At 42.0% G+C, this 14,819-nt stretch overlaps 2 protein-coding genes across 2 annotated transcripts in view; both read left to right on the forward strand.

Moving 5' to 3' along the window:
- Window positions 1–14,819, forward strand: part of LOC115670891 (nudix hydrolase 25) — a 94,226-nt gene that overhangs the window by 67,742 nt on the left and 11,665 nt on the right. The window lies entirely within an intron of this gene.
- On the forward strand, window positions 9,125–14,753 carry LOC115665165 (probable sulfate transporter 3.3). Its single transcript, XM_030587052.2, has 13 exons — window positions 9,125–9,549; window positions 9,760–9,808; window positions 9,955–10,162; window positions 10,226–10,397; window positions 10,953–11,018; window positions 12,217–12,330; window positions 12,439–12,555; window positions 12,945–13,071; window positions 13,206–13,492; window positions 13,643–13,833; window positions 13,935–14,020; window positions 14,235–14,311; window positions 14,419–14,753. Exons 1-13 carry the CDS (start codon window positions 9,226–9,228, stop codon window positions 14,575–14,577), a joined length of 1,977 nt encoding a protein of 658 aa, XP_030442912.1. The 5' UTR covers window positions 9,125–9,225; the 3' UTR covers window positions 14,578–14,753.

Raw genomic sequence — 14,819 nt, forward strand, 5'->3', positions numbered from 1 at the left:
TTGCCTGGATGGTCAACGTTTGCACGAAATGCATATTTTCTTTGTGCCAAATCGATTAAGGAAAAGAAAGCAGCTGCCTTACAGATTCGGAAAGATCCTTCCGATGTGATCCATGGGGCATGGCCAAAAATAGCGACCTTATAGTGGGTACGTAAGAGAATGTATTTCCTTTTTTATTTTAAGATGAAGACATACTAGATCTTATTAGTCGGGATCACAAATTGCTATAAAGCTCCATTGCCATTTCGAAGATGAGCCGGTGACAAAATGTATATAATGGACGATGACAACAACAATATGGTCACATAATATTGGGAACAATTGCTAGACCGACTAGGGTACACTCGACTAGTCAGGATAATCAAACCATGGATGTCGGGTTTCCTCTTAATCGGGCTACAGAGAGGCACACAAACCCAATATGATTCAAATGACATTAACTCATTTACTGATTTAACCTAACTATAACATTATACAATCCACTTAAATAGTTGAGATATGTCTCGAGTTTGAGCCCCGAAAAGGAAACTTTCCTAATTTGAGTGGCTTTCTATTTGGAGTTGTGTTCCTAGTTTGAATCGGTATCCTATTTATTATAAAATTATCTTCTATTAAAGAAGTGTCTTCTTTGTGAAGAGTATGAAAGAGGAGCTTCTGACTATGAATTACATCCCAAGTGTTTGAAGCCACAAAAATATTGTGTTAAAATTTTGTGAATTTTTTCGTCTGATTGAGAAATTATTTTGTGAGAGATTATTGAGTGTAATTGGGAGCTGTGAAACACTGAGAGAATTTGAGTAACTCGAGTGTGGTTATAATCCCCGTTGTGTCATTTGAACTATAATGGAATTCTGGTGTATGATTTATTTTCTTGCTCAGTCTATTTTACTGTTCGATTACTTATTTCCGTAACAATAACAATAATGTGCCATTTGTTAACGACTAAATTTTGGCTATCATATTTAGTCATTAATTGCATAAGAAAATTAGTGGTCAGCCCCGAGCCCCAAACAAAAATATTATTAATGTAGTTTGCATTTGCATTATAGGTATTTAGAGTATTTTCATTTAGTAATAATATGCTCACATAAATTGCATTTAAGTCGGTCTGGACATAAATTGCTTTGAAGTTAGCCCAAAATGTTGTATGGGTTTAAGGAGGGAAGCCCTAAACTTAATTGAATTTTCAGTAATATGTTCAGGGACGACATTACTCACTGACTCAAAGTTCAGGATTCAAATTTGTGTAATTATCCCTATCTACAACCACTACTTTTTTTTCTCTTCAGGGTTCTCTGGGACCATTTGAAGAAGATAATCCATGCACGGAGAGAGACCCCAGCAGAGACACAGTGCAAAGAAAACGGTCCCAGAAAAGCGAAAGCCGTGCTGCTGCTTCCGCTGCTTCTTCTTCTTCATATTCTTCAAATTGGGAACCTTTTTGAACCACAAAAAAAGAGGCCATACATATGTAAATTGCTTTTTGCGGTGCTATCATGGGCAAAGATTTATCATGATCGCAAGAATATGCATGTGGTCCAAAGAATGTCAACCATGCTTCAAACGTAGAACATTTTCTAGGATCCCTCTATTTTCTCTGGTACGAAAAGACAACCAAACGGTGGAGAGAAAAAGAAGCGACTCCTTTCATTCAACAAAGTCGGTGTCTTGACGCCTTTTCCTAGAAACTTTTCCTAAAGATCAGATACAACATGAGAGAGAGACCAGAGAAAAAGAGAGAGATGGCCGAATGTTGTTCGTAGCTAGTGGTGGTCGAACTCGGGATGACTGACTTGGAATCTAACTAGGAATAGCTTTTTTCTCTCAGAATGTGTGGTCTCAAGGGGGATGTGGTATCTATCCACCGAACAAGCTGCGTTCCTAGCTTTTACAAATCAAAGACTAGGTCAGCTACATTATTTGCGGGCCCTTTTGAAGCTCCTGGAACACCTGTTATTTCCCACTAGTTAAGAGCTCATCTTGGTGTCAGAATCTCGATCTCGTGTGCAAGGATGGGCAACCGCAATAAAGAATACGCGTAGCGCTAGGTATTCTAAAACTACTCTACAAATTTGACATACTTTAGTCGCATGGCATATTACAAGAGAGTATTTCAACAAGTGAATCGTGTTCGGTTTGAGCACAAGATCAATTTGGTTTGGCATCTTTTCAAGTCGAACCGAACTCGCCGTCGAGGCTTTCTTTTTCTTGCCCTCACCTTTCTCACTTTACTGTCTGGTGTTGAGATTCCTCTCTAAAGCAAGAAAAGAGATGGAAAAGAGACCGCCCAAAATCTCATCTTCCTCCTCGTTCCCATCATGTCCCTTTCTCATTTACATCCAATTATGCTAACATTATGCACGAAGCTCATCACATCGGAGAGAGAATCTCCAGAAATCATTATTAATCATTAAAGGAAGTGAAAGCTCACTTTACGGCCTTTTTGGATATACCCGAATCCGTTCTTTATGATCACTAACTCATTGGGTTGGCGAAGCGTCGGTCCCCACAACGTCGGTCGAGTCTATCTCTAGAGTTCTCTTTATCTAAATTGCATGCGACCCTCGGTCTAATCGGTGAGGAAAGTGATGTACTTTTGCAAGGATTTTAACGGAAAATTTATCCAAAAAATCATAAACCTAATGCATTTTGATCAATTTAGTTCTAAACATTTTCATGTTTTGCCAATTGAATCCATCCGGCCAATTTTAACTGAAAATCACCGACGTAAATGCCAATAGTACCATGAAGCTAACGTGGACAATTTTTTTTATTAACTTTTTTATAAAAAAATTAAAATTTTTATATTCTTTATTCTTTTTATTTTCCTTTTATTTTCTACCAAGTTCAGCAAGGGCTGGCCAACCCTCGCGAACCACAAGCAAGGGCTTCACGACCCTCGCCCGCAACCAAAATGGGCTTCACGGCCCTCACCGAGTTTGTGCAAGGGCTGCAACCCTCATCCATGGCCAGCGAAGGTCGGCTAGGGTTGGCCAACGACCCTCGCCGGGCTTGGAAGGAAAAAAAAAAGAAAGTGAAAGTAAAAAAAAAAGAAAAGAGAAAAGAATGAGAAATTAATAAAATAAAAAGTATTCATAAATTTTTAAAAAATTTATAAAAATCATACGTGTCAATGCCGGTCGTGCCACGTAAGACTGTCAACGTCCCCGTCAATGATTTTCGACTGAAATTGGCCTGGTGAACTCAATTGACAAAACGTGAAAATGCTTAGGACTTAATGAGTAAAATTGAAAGGTTTACGATTGAATTGGCTAAAATGCAATCAGTTTAGGACTTTTTGGATAATTTTTCTGGATTTCAACCGCACCACAATCCTGACCAAAACAAAAACCTGTACCACAATTCAAAAGTTTCATGCCGCACATGCTTCATGTTTGATTTGATTTAGGTCCAAAAGATTTGTCCAACTCGATTTTTTTCTTTTGTTTTGTGCCATCGACTATTTGGAATGTGATCGTATGATCAGTATTCAATCATTCTTTCTATCCAAACAAGAAGCAAATAATTCCACCAGACGAGAGATGAAAAAGGGCTTCCCTCCTTTTTGATAGATTATGTGAAGATCTGGCCAATGGCCATATCGGATGGCCCTTTGAGGGTCAAATTGGGTCAGCCCCTTTTTTGCATTGCCCTTTTGTATTATAATTTTCGCCAATCCACACATTTCGCATTCCGGGACAAACGAAATGTTCTGATCACTTTGGGATGCAGAGGACCTTTGTGAGCACATAAAAAGAGAAAGGAGTCCAAGAGAACGACTCCAAACGTTCTTAATTAAAAGGGAAAAGGTGTGGGACATGCTCTAACTTTCACGACACAAATTCGACTGCCATCGTGGTGTGTCTGGTAGCAAGTTGGTATGAGACGAGACGAGACGATTGGGAGAATCTGGTCTAATGCAACGGACTCTGACCCGGAGCTGTTTTCACCCAGTTGGATATCTTTTAGTTTCTAAATTGGAAATCCCAACGCCCCAACCAATTGATGTCAACTTTGAGGGGCTAAAATTAGGGCATTTACATAATTTTTTTCAAACGTATTTGCTATAAAAGTTATTTAGTCTTTGTAAGAATAATATTGAAGAATCATGCACGTCATAGTTAAGAATAACGATGCAAAAGAGGGGTATCCAGAATTTGTGTATATTTTGATATATCATATTGAATAGTACATTAACAGTCCTATGGTAATATATATCAATCAAGATATGCATAATCAAAGAGAGAGATACGCACATTCATGAAAGATATATAAAATCAACAGAATTATCAAATATCTTTAATATAGAAATTTATCCTAGAGATGACTAAGTCAATGCCACGAAAATTTGTTTCTCCTGAAATCAGGACTCAACGGATCCAAGGCAAGGCAGCACATGGTGGCGCATGTGATTGCTCCAAGCTTCCATCAATGACAGATTTCAATATGTTATAACGAGTTTGGTGGTAGTGTCGGCTTCTCGAAATGAGAAGTGAAAAATCGAGAATCGGAGGCCAACAGCATGCGTTTTTGTGGTCGACTATGCTGTTGGAGTCGAACAACATGCCTCATTTGTGGTCGGCTTTGCTATTGGAACAGTAAATGAACAAACACGACCGATAAAGTTGGTGTGGCTACAGCAAGCGGAATAATCCAGGTTTTGCTGAGCGAAAGTTACTATGTGCGACATTAAAAAATAGCTTTGTGAAAAAGAGAAGCTTCACTTGACGACGCGTCACCAATGTCATAACACGACCACCGTGGCGGTTAGTCAGACACGAATGAGGTACTCGGGTGAACCCTGTCAAGCGGCGGCAGGATGGATGGATTTATTTATTTTGCTATAGGATTCATCGGGTGTATGGGGCCGGTGCATTAGCGTTGCGAGAATAACGATGCGGAAAAGGGAAATCTGGAATTTGTTTATATTTCAATTTATTATAATGAAGAGTAAATTAGTCTATTTATAGGCTTTATGAGATGATTATCTAAAGTAACATATATCAATAAAAATATGCATAATCAAATGAAGATATATGCACAATCTTGAGAGATACATAAAATCAATAGAATTATTAAATATCTCTAATATAGAAAATTATCATAACAGAATCCCTAAGTATCTCTAACATTTTTTATATCCAGTACTCTAAGTTAGCCCATTACATAATTCATCCCCCAGCCCCAAGCACAAAATATATCAAACTTTCCACTATTCCCCAATGTCGAACGGATTATGTAGAGGTGATCAGTTCCCTCTCGCGGCTTGAATTATTGTAGTGTGAATAGCTTGTGGTGTTAGTTTCATCGTTGAGGCTACTTCCATTACCCAAGCAAAAGCACCTTGTGAAGCCTATTAAGCCAAAGCTGGTCGCAAGATGACGCATGTATATGGAGAGGGCAACCCCTTACCTCTCCAGAAGCATCACCCATTCACAGTGTGGAGTATGTGGGAAAAGATCAACAGCCATGGCTTTTACTGGATGGAAAGGCTCCGAGTTACCTCTCCGGTTATCTCTTTCCCCTTATTCTCCGGACTTGGTGTGCCGAGCCCAAGAGCATTTGCCACTAAGCTTTCAGGATTGCAGCAGCTATAATCGGTCCGGTCGATCCGGGTGCCATCAATTCCATAAAAATGAAACTAAGAACCAGACCGGCGCCTCCTGGAACCAGACTGGGGGTTCCCGGTTCGGGCGATACTCTATGTTCACCTCTAGTTTTATCTTGTAAAAATTTTCATACATCTAAAAGAAAAAACGAATGTAGATGCCTCATTTCGTCTTCCCCACTCGAAAAATTTGCATTGCAAAAGGTAACAGAAATAAAATATGAATTACGAAAATTGACGGCCCACATATTTCTCGAAGGGCAGCCGACAGTATTGTCTTGATCCATGAAGCAAGAGTCCACAATTTATCAGGAAATCCGGTGGTGATCAATAATTCATTTTACCACCTGCATTTTGACACTTTATCGGGTGTTGTCTTGAAATTCTATCAACACGTATAAAATATACACCTTCTGTCGATATGGAAGAGTAGACGAAGAGATCTCCACCCGTCGTATTGTCATAATACTGCAGTAATAAAAAATTATTTTTTTGGCGCTAATCACTTGTGGAGCTATTATTTAGCTAATAATAAAAGGCAGAGTAGAAATAAAACAAAAAAGAAATGGGGCGAAAGCAACCGAAAAAACAGAGACTCGGACAGGCTTTCTTCCGGTCTTTGTTCTTATGCATGATTGCATGTGGGATTATAATCATAGAGAGACTCCCACGTCGAAGAGGCCCACGAACATTATTCGTGCTTTTGCATCCATGTGATGAACGCTCATAATACGTTTAGTTTGAGGCATAAGACAGATTACGTGATCTTTTTCTGTCATTACTCGACCTTTTCCGGTCATTATTTCGTATACTTTCTACGTGGTTTTGATCCTTGGGGGAAACAACTCCTCTTCGACAGCCCCACATTGTAAAATCAAAGCACGAACTCGTGACTTCTCGGGTCTATCCATGGATGCACACAGACTCTCTCTCTGTGTGTCGCTGGTTCTGTCCATTAATTACTCGCTTCGCGGCAAGTTAATGCACAGGCTACGCGAAATTCATAACCAAAAGCCTCGAGAACCGTACCATCGACCCACCCAGTGAAGGAGAGGAGGGAGTTTAACTCCGCTCCTCGGTCTCTTGCCGGCATGTGCCAGACGACCAATGCCGTGTGTATCCGGCTCGTGCGTACGAATGCTCTTCTCACCCTGAAAAAACACGACACGTCGGGTATATGATCATTGGGTGTTTGAATGAATATGTATGAGGTGTCGATGTACGTTATGCCGTCTCTTCTCATCTAAATTGTTATGGTCCTTTCGTTTGTCCAAATTTCGAGGTATACATTAATGAGGACGAGGGAGATGAGTTCAAGTAAAATGAATCGATGCTTGCTAATAATGTAAACACCCGGCCTATTCCGGCATCAACTTAAGGTTAGATATGCCCACAGAATGGCCAAGTAGGGTGTAGCCATAGAAAGGTTATACTGCAGATATTGATTGTAACCATAAACATCGTATGCACGGTTAATAGGATAATTGTCCAAAAAGTCCTAAAAATATTATAAGGCGGACAATTTAGTTCTAAACTTTTCAATCGTGCTAATTTTAGTCCTAATCCGTTTTGCAACTTGCCAATTAGTCCTAAACATTTCATTAGTGCCAATTTAATCCTTAATTTTTTATAATTTGTCAATTTAGTCCTAAACTTTTTAACGATTTGTCAATTTAATCATTCCGACCAATTCTGTGGCGATCCACTTAGCATCAGCCGTTTTACGTGGCAAGGACAATATATGCTAATGTGGATAATCTTTTACATTTTCCTGAATTTTTTATAATTTTTTTCTTACTTTTTTCTTTCCTTCTTCCTCTGGCCTGTTGTTGGGCCTTGGAAATTGACCGGCGACCGGCCACTGGCATGGCTTGACCTCAGTAGATTGACCCTATCATCGCTAGGCAAGGACAACTTAGCCTAGCGACGGGGAGGTTGAGTCTCACCGGTGGCCGGTTGCTCAGCGGCTACCAACTAGAGGAAGAAGGAAAGGAAAAAAGAAGAAATTCAAAAAATGTATAAAAAAAAATTCATAAAAATAAAATAATATAAAAAACCGTCTACATCAACAGCAGTTGGCCATGTAGGACGGCCGGCGCTGACTAAACAACCACATCAGCAATTTCTGGGCAAAATTGGCCTGAATGGCTAAATTGACAAATCGTTAAAAGATTTAAGATTAAATTGAAAAATCATTAAATGATTTAAGACTGAATTGACAAATAATCAAAAGTTTATAACTAAATTATCAATTTTTTAAAAGGTTTATGATTAAATTAGGAAAATTAAATGATTTAGAACTGAATTGACCGCCGTATAATAGATTTAAAACTTTTTGGATAATTCTCCCCGCGATTAATCAATGCCAGGAAAATACACACTAACTTGGAATGATCTTATCCACAAATGAAGGGAAAATTACCAAAAAAATCCTAAACCTTATGCAATTGTATCAATTCAGTCCTAAATCTTTTTTTTTGCCAATTCAGTCCTAAACCTTTTGCAATTGTGTCAATTCAATCCATCCGACCACTTTTGGCCGGCCGGCGCTGACGTGGACGCCGGGCGGCTGACGTGACAATTTTTAATAATTTTTTTTATTATTTTTCGAATTTTTTTATTTTTTTCTCTTTCTTTTTTTTTTCCCTATCTTCTTCCCCGGTCGCTGGACCGGCGACCGGTGACCGGTGAGAGGCTGAGGCCGGCGAGGTCCACCTCGCCGGCCATGGGCAAGGCTGGCCCTCGCCGGCACTGGCAAGGGCCAGCCTCGCCGTCGCCGGGCAAGGTCGACCTCGCCCGGCCATGGCGAGGCTCGACCTCGCTCGGCGACGGCGAGGTCTCGCCAGATCTGGGCGGCCTCGCCGTCGCTGGGCGAGCTCGACCTCGCCCTGGCCATGGCGAGGTCGACCTCACCCATGGCCGGCGAGGTGGACCTCGCCGACCATCAGCCTCTCGCCGATCGCCGGACCGGCGACCGGGGAAGAAGATAGAGGAAAAAATAAAAAAAAGAGAAAAAAAATTTTAAAAAATTATTAAAAATTGCATCGTCAGCCGACCGGCATCCACGTTAGCGCCGGCCGGCGTCCACGTTAGCGCCGACCAGCCAAAAATGGCCGAATGGACTGAATTGGCACAATTGCAAAAGGTTTAGGACTGAATTGACAAAAAAAAAAGGTTTAGAACTGAATTGACTCAATCGTAAAAAGTTTAAGATTTTTTTGGTAATTTTCCCCACAAATGAAACACGAAAGAAATTCCATACAACTGTGTGTGTAGTCAAGCTCCTAACTCAACAATGACACCTTACTTAAATAAGGTCTCATACCATAACCCTACCTTAAAAGTGAGAAAAACATGAATTTCACCAACACAATCTCTCTCTCTCTCTCTCTCTCTCTCTCTCTCTCTCTTACACACTGAGACAGAAGTTTTGTTTGGTAGCGGTCTTCGATTGATGGGGCGGTACTGCTGCATCACATAATAAAAAGCAAAGCCACTGGGTGCTCAAATCATAAACCTCGAAACCAATGAAATGAAACACTAGCAATCACCCCCGCCATTAACCTACCTATCTCTCTCTCTCTCTCTCTCTCTCTCTCTCTCTCTCTCTCGGTCGCATGGATCCGAACCCTAGTCATGACACCACGACGACGAGCCTCGACTCGCAGTCGCACTGCATGGAGATAGAGGCGATGGAGGTGCACAGGGTGGCGGCGCCGCCCGCGAGGACGGTGGCCCAGAAGCTGGGGTCGAGGCTGAAGGAGACCTTCTTCCCCGACGACCCGCTCCGGCAGTTCAAGGGGCAGCCGGCCAGGAGGCGGTGGGTCCTCGCCGCCGAGTACGTGTTCCCGATCCTCCTGTGGGGCCCCGACTACAGCCTCAAGCTCTTCAAGTCCGACGTCGTCTCCGGCCTCACCATCGCCAGCTTGGCCATCCCTCAGGTACATCGCTTGCTCCTCATGTCAAGGTCGTCACCTAACCTCGCGCGCGCATGTACTTTTTGCTTGCATTCGACAACTTGGTCACTCTCGAAAATGATTGATATCCCTATCAAGTCTAAATTCTTGAGAGTACACCGACTTTCGAAGCAGCTTACAATTAAAGCTAATACTTTTGAGATTTGTGCGTGTCTTTTGGACTCAAATGTGCAGGGAATAAGCTATGCGAAGCTAGCGAACTTACCACCCATCGTGGGTCTCTGTGAGTGGGACTGCTCTCCTCCTCTTCTTGCTAGCAGCTTCAAATCACGCACTGTTCCATAAAAAAAAGTATATATTACTTTATAATATGTTTGTTTCTCGCCTTTTGTGGTGTTGTTGCGTGTTGAATATGTCCTGGAAATGAAGATTCGAGCTTTGTACCGCCTCTGGTGTACGCGGTGCTGGGGAGCTCGAGGGATCTGGCGGTGGGGCCGGTGTCGATAGCGTCGCTGATCATGGGGTCGATGCTGAGGCAAGAGGTGTCGCCCACCAAAGACCCGCTCTTGTTCCTCCAGCTCGCCTTCTCTTCCACCTTCTTCGCTGGCCTCTTCCAAGCTTCTCTGGGACTCCTAAGGTTCGCTCTCACGCTATCTTCATTCCCTCGATTTCACCGTACTGATCTTTGGCAAACCAACAGGCTGGGATTCATCATCGATTTCCTGTCGAAGGCGACTCTCATCGGGTTCATGGCGGGGGCGGCGATCATAGTGTCGCTGCAACAGCTGAAGAGCCTGCTTGGGATAGTGCATTTCACGAAGCAGATGGATTTGGTCCCTGTCTTGAGCTCTGTCTTCCACCACACCAACGAGGTCAGCCAGCCAGCCATTCATTCATCTAATCACCCCATTTTTTTAGCCGTCAAATCTCGTCTCTCTCTTTGACCACAAATCAAATTCAGTTCCTCTTCCTTTTTTGGAGTCAAAGTTCGCGAAAGGGAAAAAAGATTTCAGAGCTTTTCTAATTCCCTCGTCGCTTTCACGTTCATCTCTCTGCTTTTCCGATCTGTGAGATTTAATCACTGTGTCTCGACCTGCCCAGGGAAGAAAACACTAAAACAGCAGCTCATTAATCACCTACGAGGAAAGCACCGTTTTTATCGTCTTCTTCTGAAAAATGGGAAGTTTTTTTATTCAGACATTGAGTACAGAACAAAACGCCCTCACAGGTTGTCTGAAACTTGAATTGCACGAGGCAGGCAAACCTTTTGATAAAAGTGCAAGCACGTTGGAGCTTAACTCCTTACATATAGAGTATACATGTTACTGGGCTATACAGCTCGAGATGGGTCGAGAGCTGTGTTGACTCAGAGTTCGAACTTGACAATTTGTGGGTGGTTTTTTTTTTTGGCTGCTTGTGCTGTGCAGTGGTCGTGGCAGACGATACTGATGGGAGTGTGCTTCCTGGTGCTGCTTCTGGTGGCGCGACACGTCGTAAGTGAAAAACCCTCGTCATCGTCAATCATCATTACCTCCTTCAATCAATCAATCAGTCTCTCTCTCTCACGGTGTCTGGACCACGAGCAGTCCTCGTCTTCTTCTTCTTCTTCTTCTTCTCTCTCTCTCTCTCTTTGAAAACCACGCACATGAAAACCGACTGCAGAGAGACAGTCCGACTGACTGACACCGGCACCACATCCGTCACCTGATCATTTGTGGCCGACTTCAATTACGGCCTCCCGTTCTGCGTATCTCTGTGGTGATGCATACTCACCGTCCTTGATTTGTTTCTTGCGAAAATCATACGAACATATGCTAAAAGTTTGTTGGAAAATTCCAAATAACGGCAAAAAATATCCTCATTTTCTTAAGTAAAAATCTGAACTGAACATTATCTTAAATAAATACTTGAAATGCTCTCTTTTTTTTTAATAAAGACAGTGAACATTATTTCAAATTAGGGTTTTAAGTAGTCATGAAAGTCTAAAAAAAAAGACTGACTTTACTAGGGTCAAGGACATTTTCGTCTTTTAATTTTTTTGAATTTTTTCTTTTTCCTTTCTATTTTCCTTTTCTATTTTTTCTTTTCATAAAAAAACAAACTCAAACAAGGAAAAAAAGGCTAAAGTTAAAAAAAATAGAACCTCCGTCTGTGGCCGCCACCCATCGCCGGTGGGGCGGCAGTGATGGCCGACTGCGTTACCGACGGATCAGTGAGGGTTGGCAACCCTCACCGACCAAAGGCGAGAGGCGAGTGAACCTAGAGAGGGCGGTGACCTTGGTGATTAACGAAACATGGATGATCAGATTAGATAAAATTAAAAGCTAAGAAAAGATCAAGGAGAGTACTTAAGAGATATGCTAGTAATTATTTTTTGAGACCGTTTAATAAAATAAATCACTTTTTGTATAATTAGAGGAATAAATTGATTAACGAAGGAATTTTAATGGTTAATAAATAAATCAAGAGACGTTTATGCATAACTTCCATACCAAAAACAAGTTATCTGACGCATGGTCTCTGCTTGTTTGAATCCAATCAAAGTTGTACCACCAAAAAAACAAGATTAAAAGAACATTGTGTCACAAGGCGACGACTATGGCTTAAATTTTTCTTAGCTTGGCACAAAGGAAAAGTATGGAGTGTTTGGGGTGTGTTGATGGTGACTGGGTGTGGGTGAACTCTGTGCAGAGCATGAGAAGGCCGGAGCTGTTCTGGGTGTCGGCGGGCGCTCCGCTCGTGTCTGTCATTCTCTCCACCCTCCTCGTATTCGCCTTCAAGGCTCAACGCCACGGCATCAGCGTGGTATTGTATTCTGTTTCCTCTCAAGTACTTGTGAATAGTTATGTTGGCACTGTCTGTTGATTCGCGATCATATCATATTCATGTTCATGTCATCGGTCGATTTTTTAGATTGGGAAATTACCAGAAGGCCTCAACCCTCCCTCCTGGGACCTGTTGCATTTCCATGGCAGCTATCTAGGTCTTGTGATCAAGACTGGACTCATCACCGGCATCATCTCCCTCACTGTGAGTGGACTTTAACATAGTCCCTTCATGAGCAATGCTAGGGATGCTAACAACTTGTGCTAAAACTGTTACAGATGCTAGGCAATGTATGGGAAAAAGACGGGTTTTAGACAATAAGGGCACATGCAAGAGTTTCAGTACGGTAGCACCGCAAGAAATTCATAAGATAGTTTCAGAATATATGCTAACTTTCGTGTATTTATGATTCATTGAAATTAATGTGCCGCTTGCCTCTATAGGAGTTGCAAGACTAAAATTTGATGAAAAGATTATAGCCCGATATGTTACTTTTGGCTATATGTATATATACATGAAGCTTGAGCTGAGTCGCAGGAAATACCAATAAGCAATAAGGCATATTTTTCTAAGATTGAGGCTTAATCATGCAGGAAGGAATTGCAGTAGGGAGGACATTTGCTGCTCTGAAGAACTACCAAGTGGATGGAAACAAGGAGATGATTGCAATCGGCCTCATGAACATCGTTGGTTCCTCTACTTCATGCTATGTCACAACAGGTTTGATTTCCTCTTAGACGCTTTCGGCTCCTATGTTTATCAGAATACATTTCATAGAAAGAGTATGAAAGGAAAGTGCATGAGAGAAGGGGGACATTGGAGCCTAATTTCCTTGGGAGCGTGTTTCTTTTTAGGAGCTTTCTCGCGGTCGGCCGTGAATCACAATGCGGGAGCGAAGACAGCGGTGTCAAACATAGTGATGTCTGTGACTGTGATGGTTACTCTTCTTTTCCTCATGCCTCTGTTCCAATACACGCCGAACGTCGTACTGGGCGCGATCATCGTCACTGCGGTGATAGGCCTCATCGACATTCCTGCTGCTTATGCCATTTGGAAGATCGACAAATTTGACTTTTTCGTGATGTTGTGCGCGTTTCTTGGCGTCGTATTCATCTCCGTCCAAGATGGTCTCGCTATTGCAGTAAGTTTCGGATTTTCTTCAACTTCACGAGAAGATTTATGCTGCCGTTCTTTTCTTTAACTCTGTTGATTTTCATGACAAGGGGGCAAATCTGATTCCAAGACAAATTAGACATGACTTCACAGCAAGTGACATGGTGTTGTTTGGCAGGTTGGTATTTCCCTATTCAAGATCCTCCTGCAAATCACAAGGCCGAAGACGGTTCTATTAGGAAATATCCCCGGAACAGACATATATCGGAATCTTCATCACTACATGGAAGCCATGAGAGTCCCCGGTTTCCTCATTTTGAGCGTTGAAGCTCCAATTAACTTTGCTAATTCTACTTACCTCAATGAAAGGTAAATTGTCACTGTATATAAACTACTCTACTGCTCAACTAGTTTATCAGGAAAGAAAAGGAATGAGCATGTACCGGTTTTCTGGATTTTGTATGTAACAGGATCTCAAGATGGATAGAAGATCACGAAATGGAAGAAGATGTGAAGAAGCAGTCGAGCCTTCGGGCTGTGATTCTGGACTTGTCGGGTATGTTTATCTTCCGTGTTATGGATAGCTCACAAGCAAGATGACAAAAGATTTAGTTAATTTGTCGTTCCGATACACACGAAATTTCTTCGCATCATGTGACTTGAATGTACAAAGGAGCAATGATGACATTGTTTTAAGCACACGCCATTTCAAGCCTTCGAACCATGTAAATGATCTCGAAGCATAACAAATGTCCTCGTTGCCATCTCAGCTGTGAGCGCCATCGACACAAGTGGAGTATCGCTCTTAAAGGATCTGAGAAAAGCCATGGATAAGAAGAGCATCGAGGTAAGTACTCCAGAAAATGCGTTCCCTTTCGGTTAACCACAATGTCGGTTCAATTTCAATAGTCAAGAACTTGAATCTCGGGTAAACGTTGAATTCGTGCCGCGCAGCTTGTGTGGGTGAATCCTCTCGGGGAGGTGATGGAGAAATTGCAGAGAGCAGACGAAGGGCAGGACCTGCTGAGGCCAGATAACCTATACTTGACCATCGGAGAGGCCGTGGCGTCTCTTTCTTCCTCAATCAAGGCTCAATCCACAAGCCATGTGTGATCCGTGGCTTCTTCTTTTTTGGATGTTTGCTTCACTGCTCCTCCATTATATTAGCCCTTCCTTGAAAGCAGGAAATTAAAGCAAAGGGTGAAGGAAGAAAGTAAGAGAAATGTAGTCAGATTAATGTTGATGTAACTTCCCTATACGTCTATGCACACACACAAACCTCTTGCTCGCACTGAGAGACAATTCACAGCAAGATGCACCAAACTAATGGCGGGATTCAATCAGGGAAACGATAT

The sequence above is a fragment of the Syzygium oleosum genome, unplaced genomic scaffold (assembly GCF_021117445.2).
Source record: "Syzygium oleosum isolate NSW1041296 unplaced genomic scaffold, Sole_v2.1 Sole_v2.03, whole genome shotgun sequence".
Taxonomy (NCBI): Eukaryota; Viridiplantae; Streptophyta; class Magnoliopsida; order Myrtales; family Myrtaceae; genus Syzygium; species Syzygium oleosum.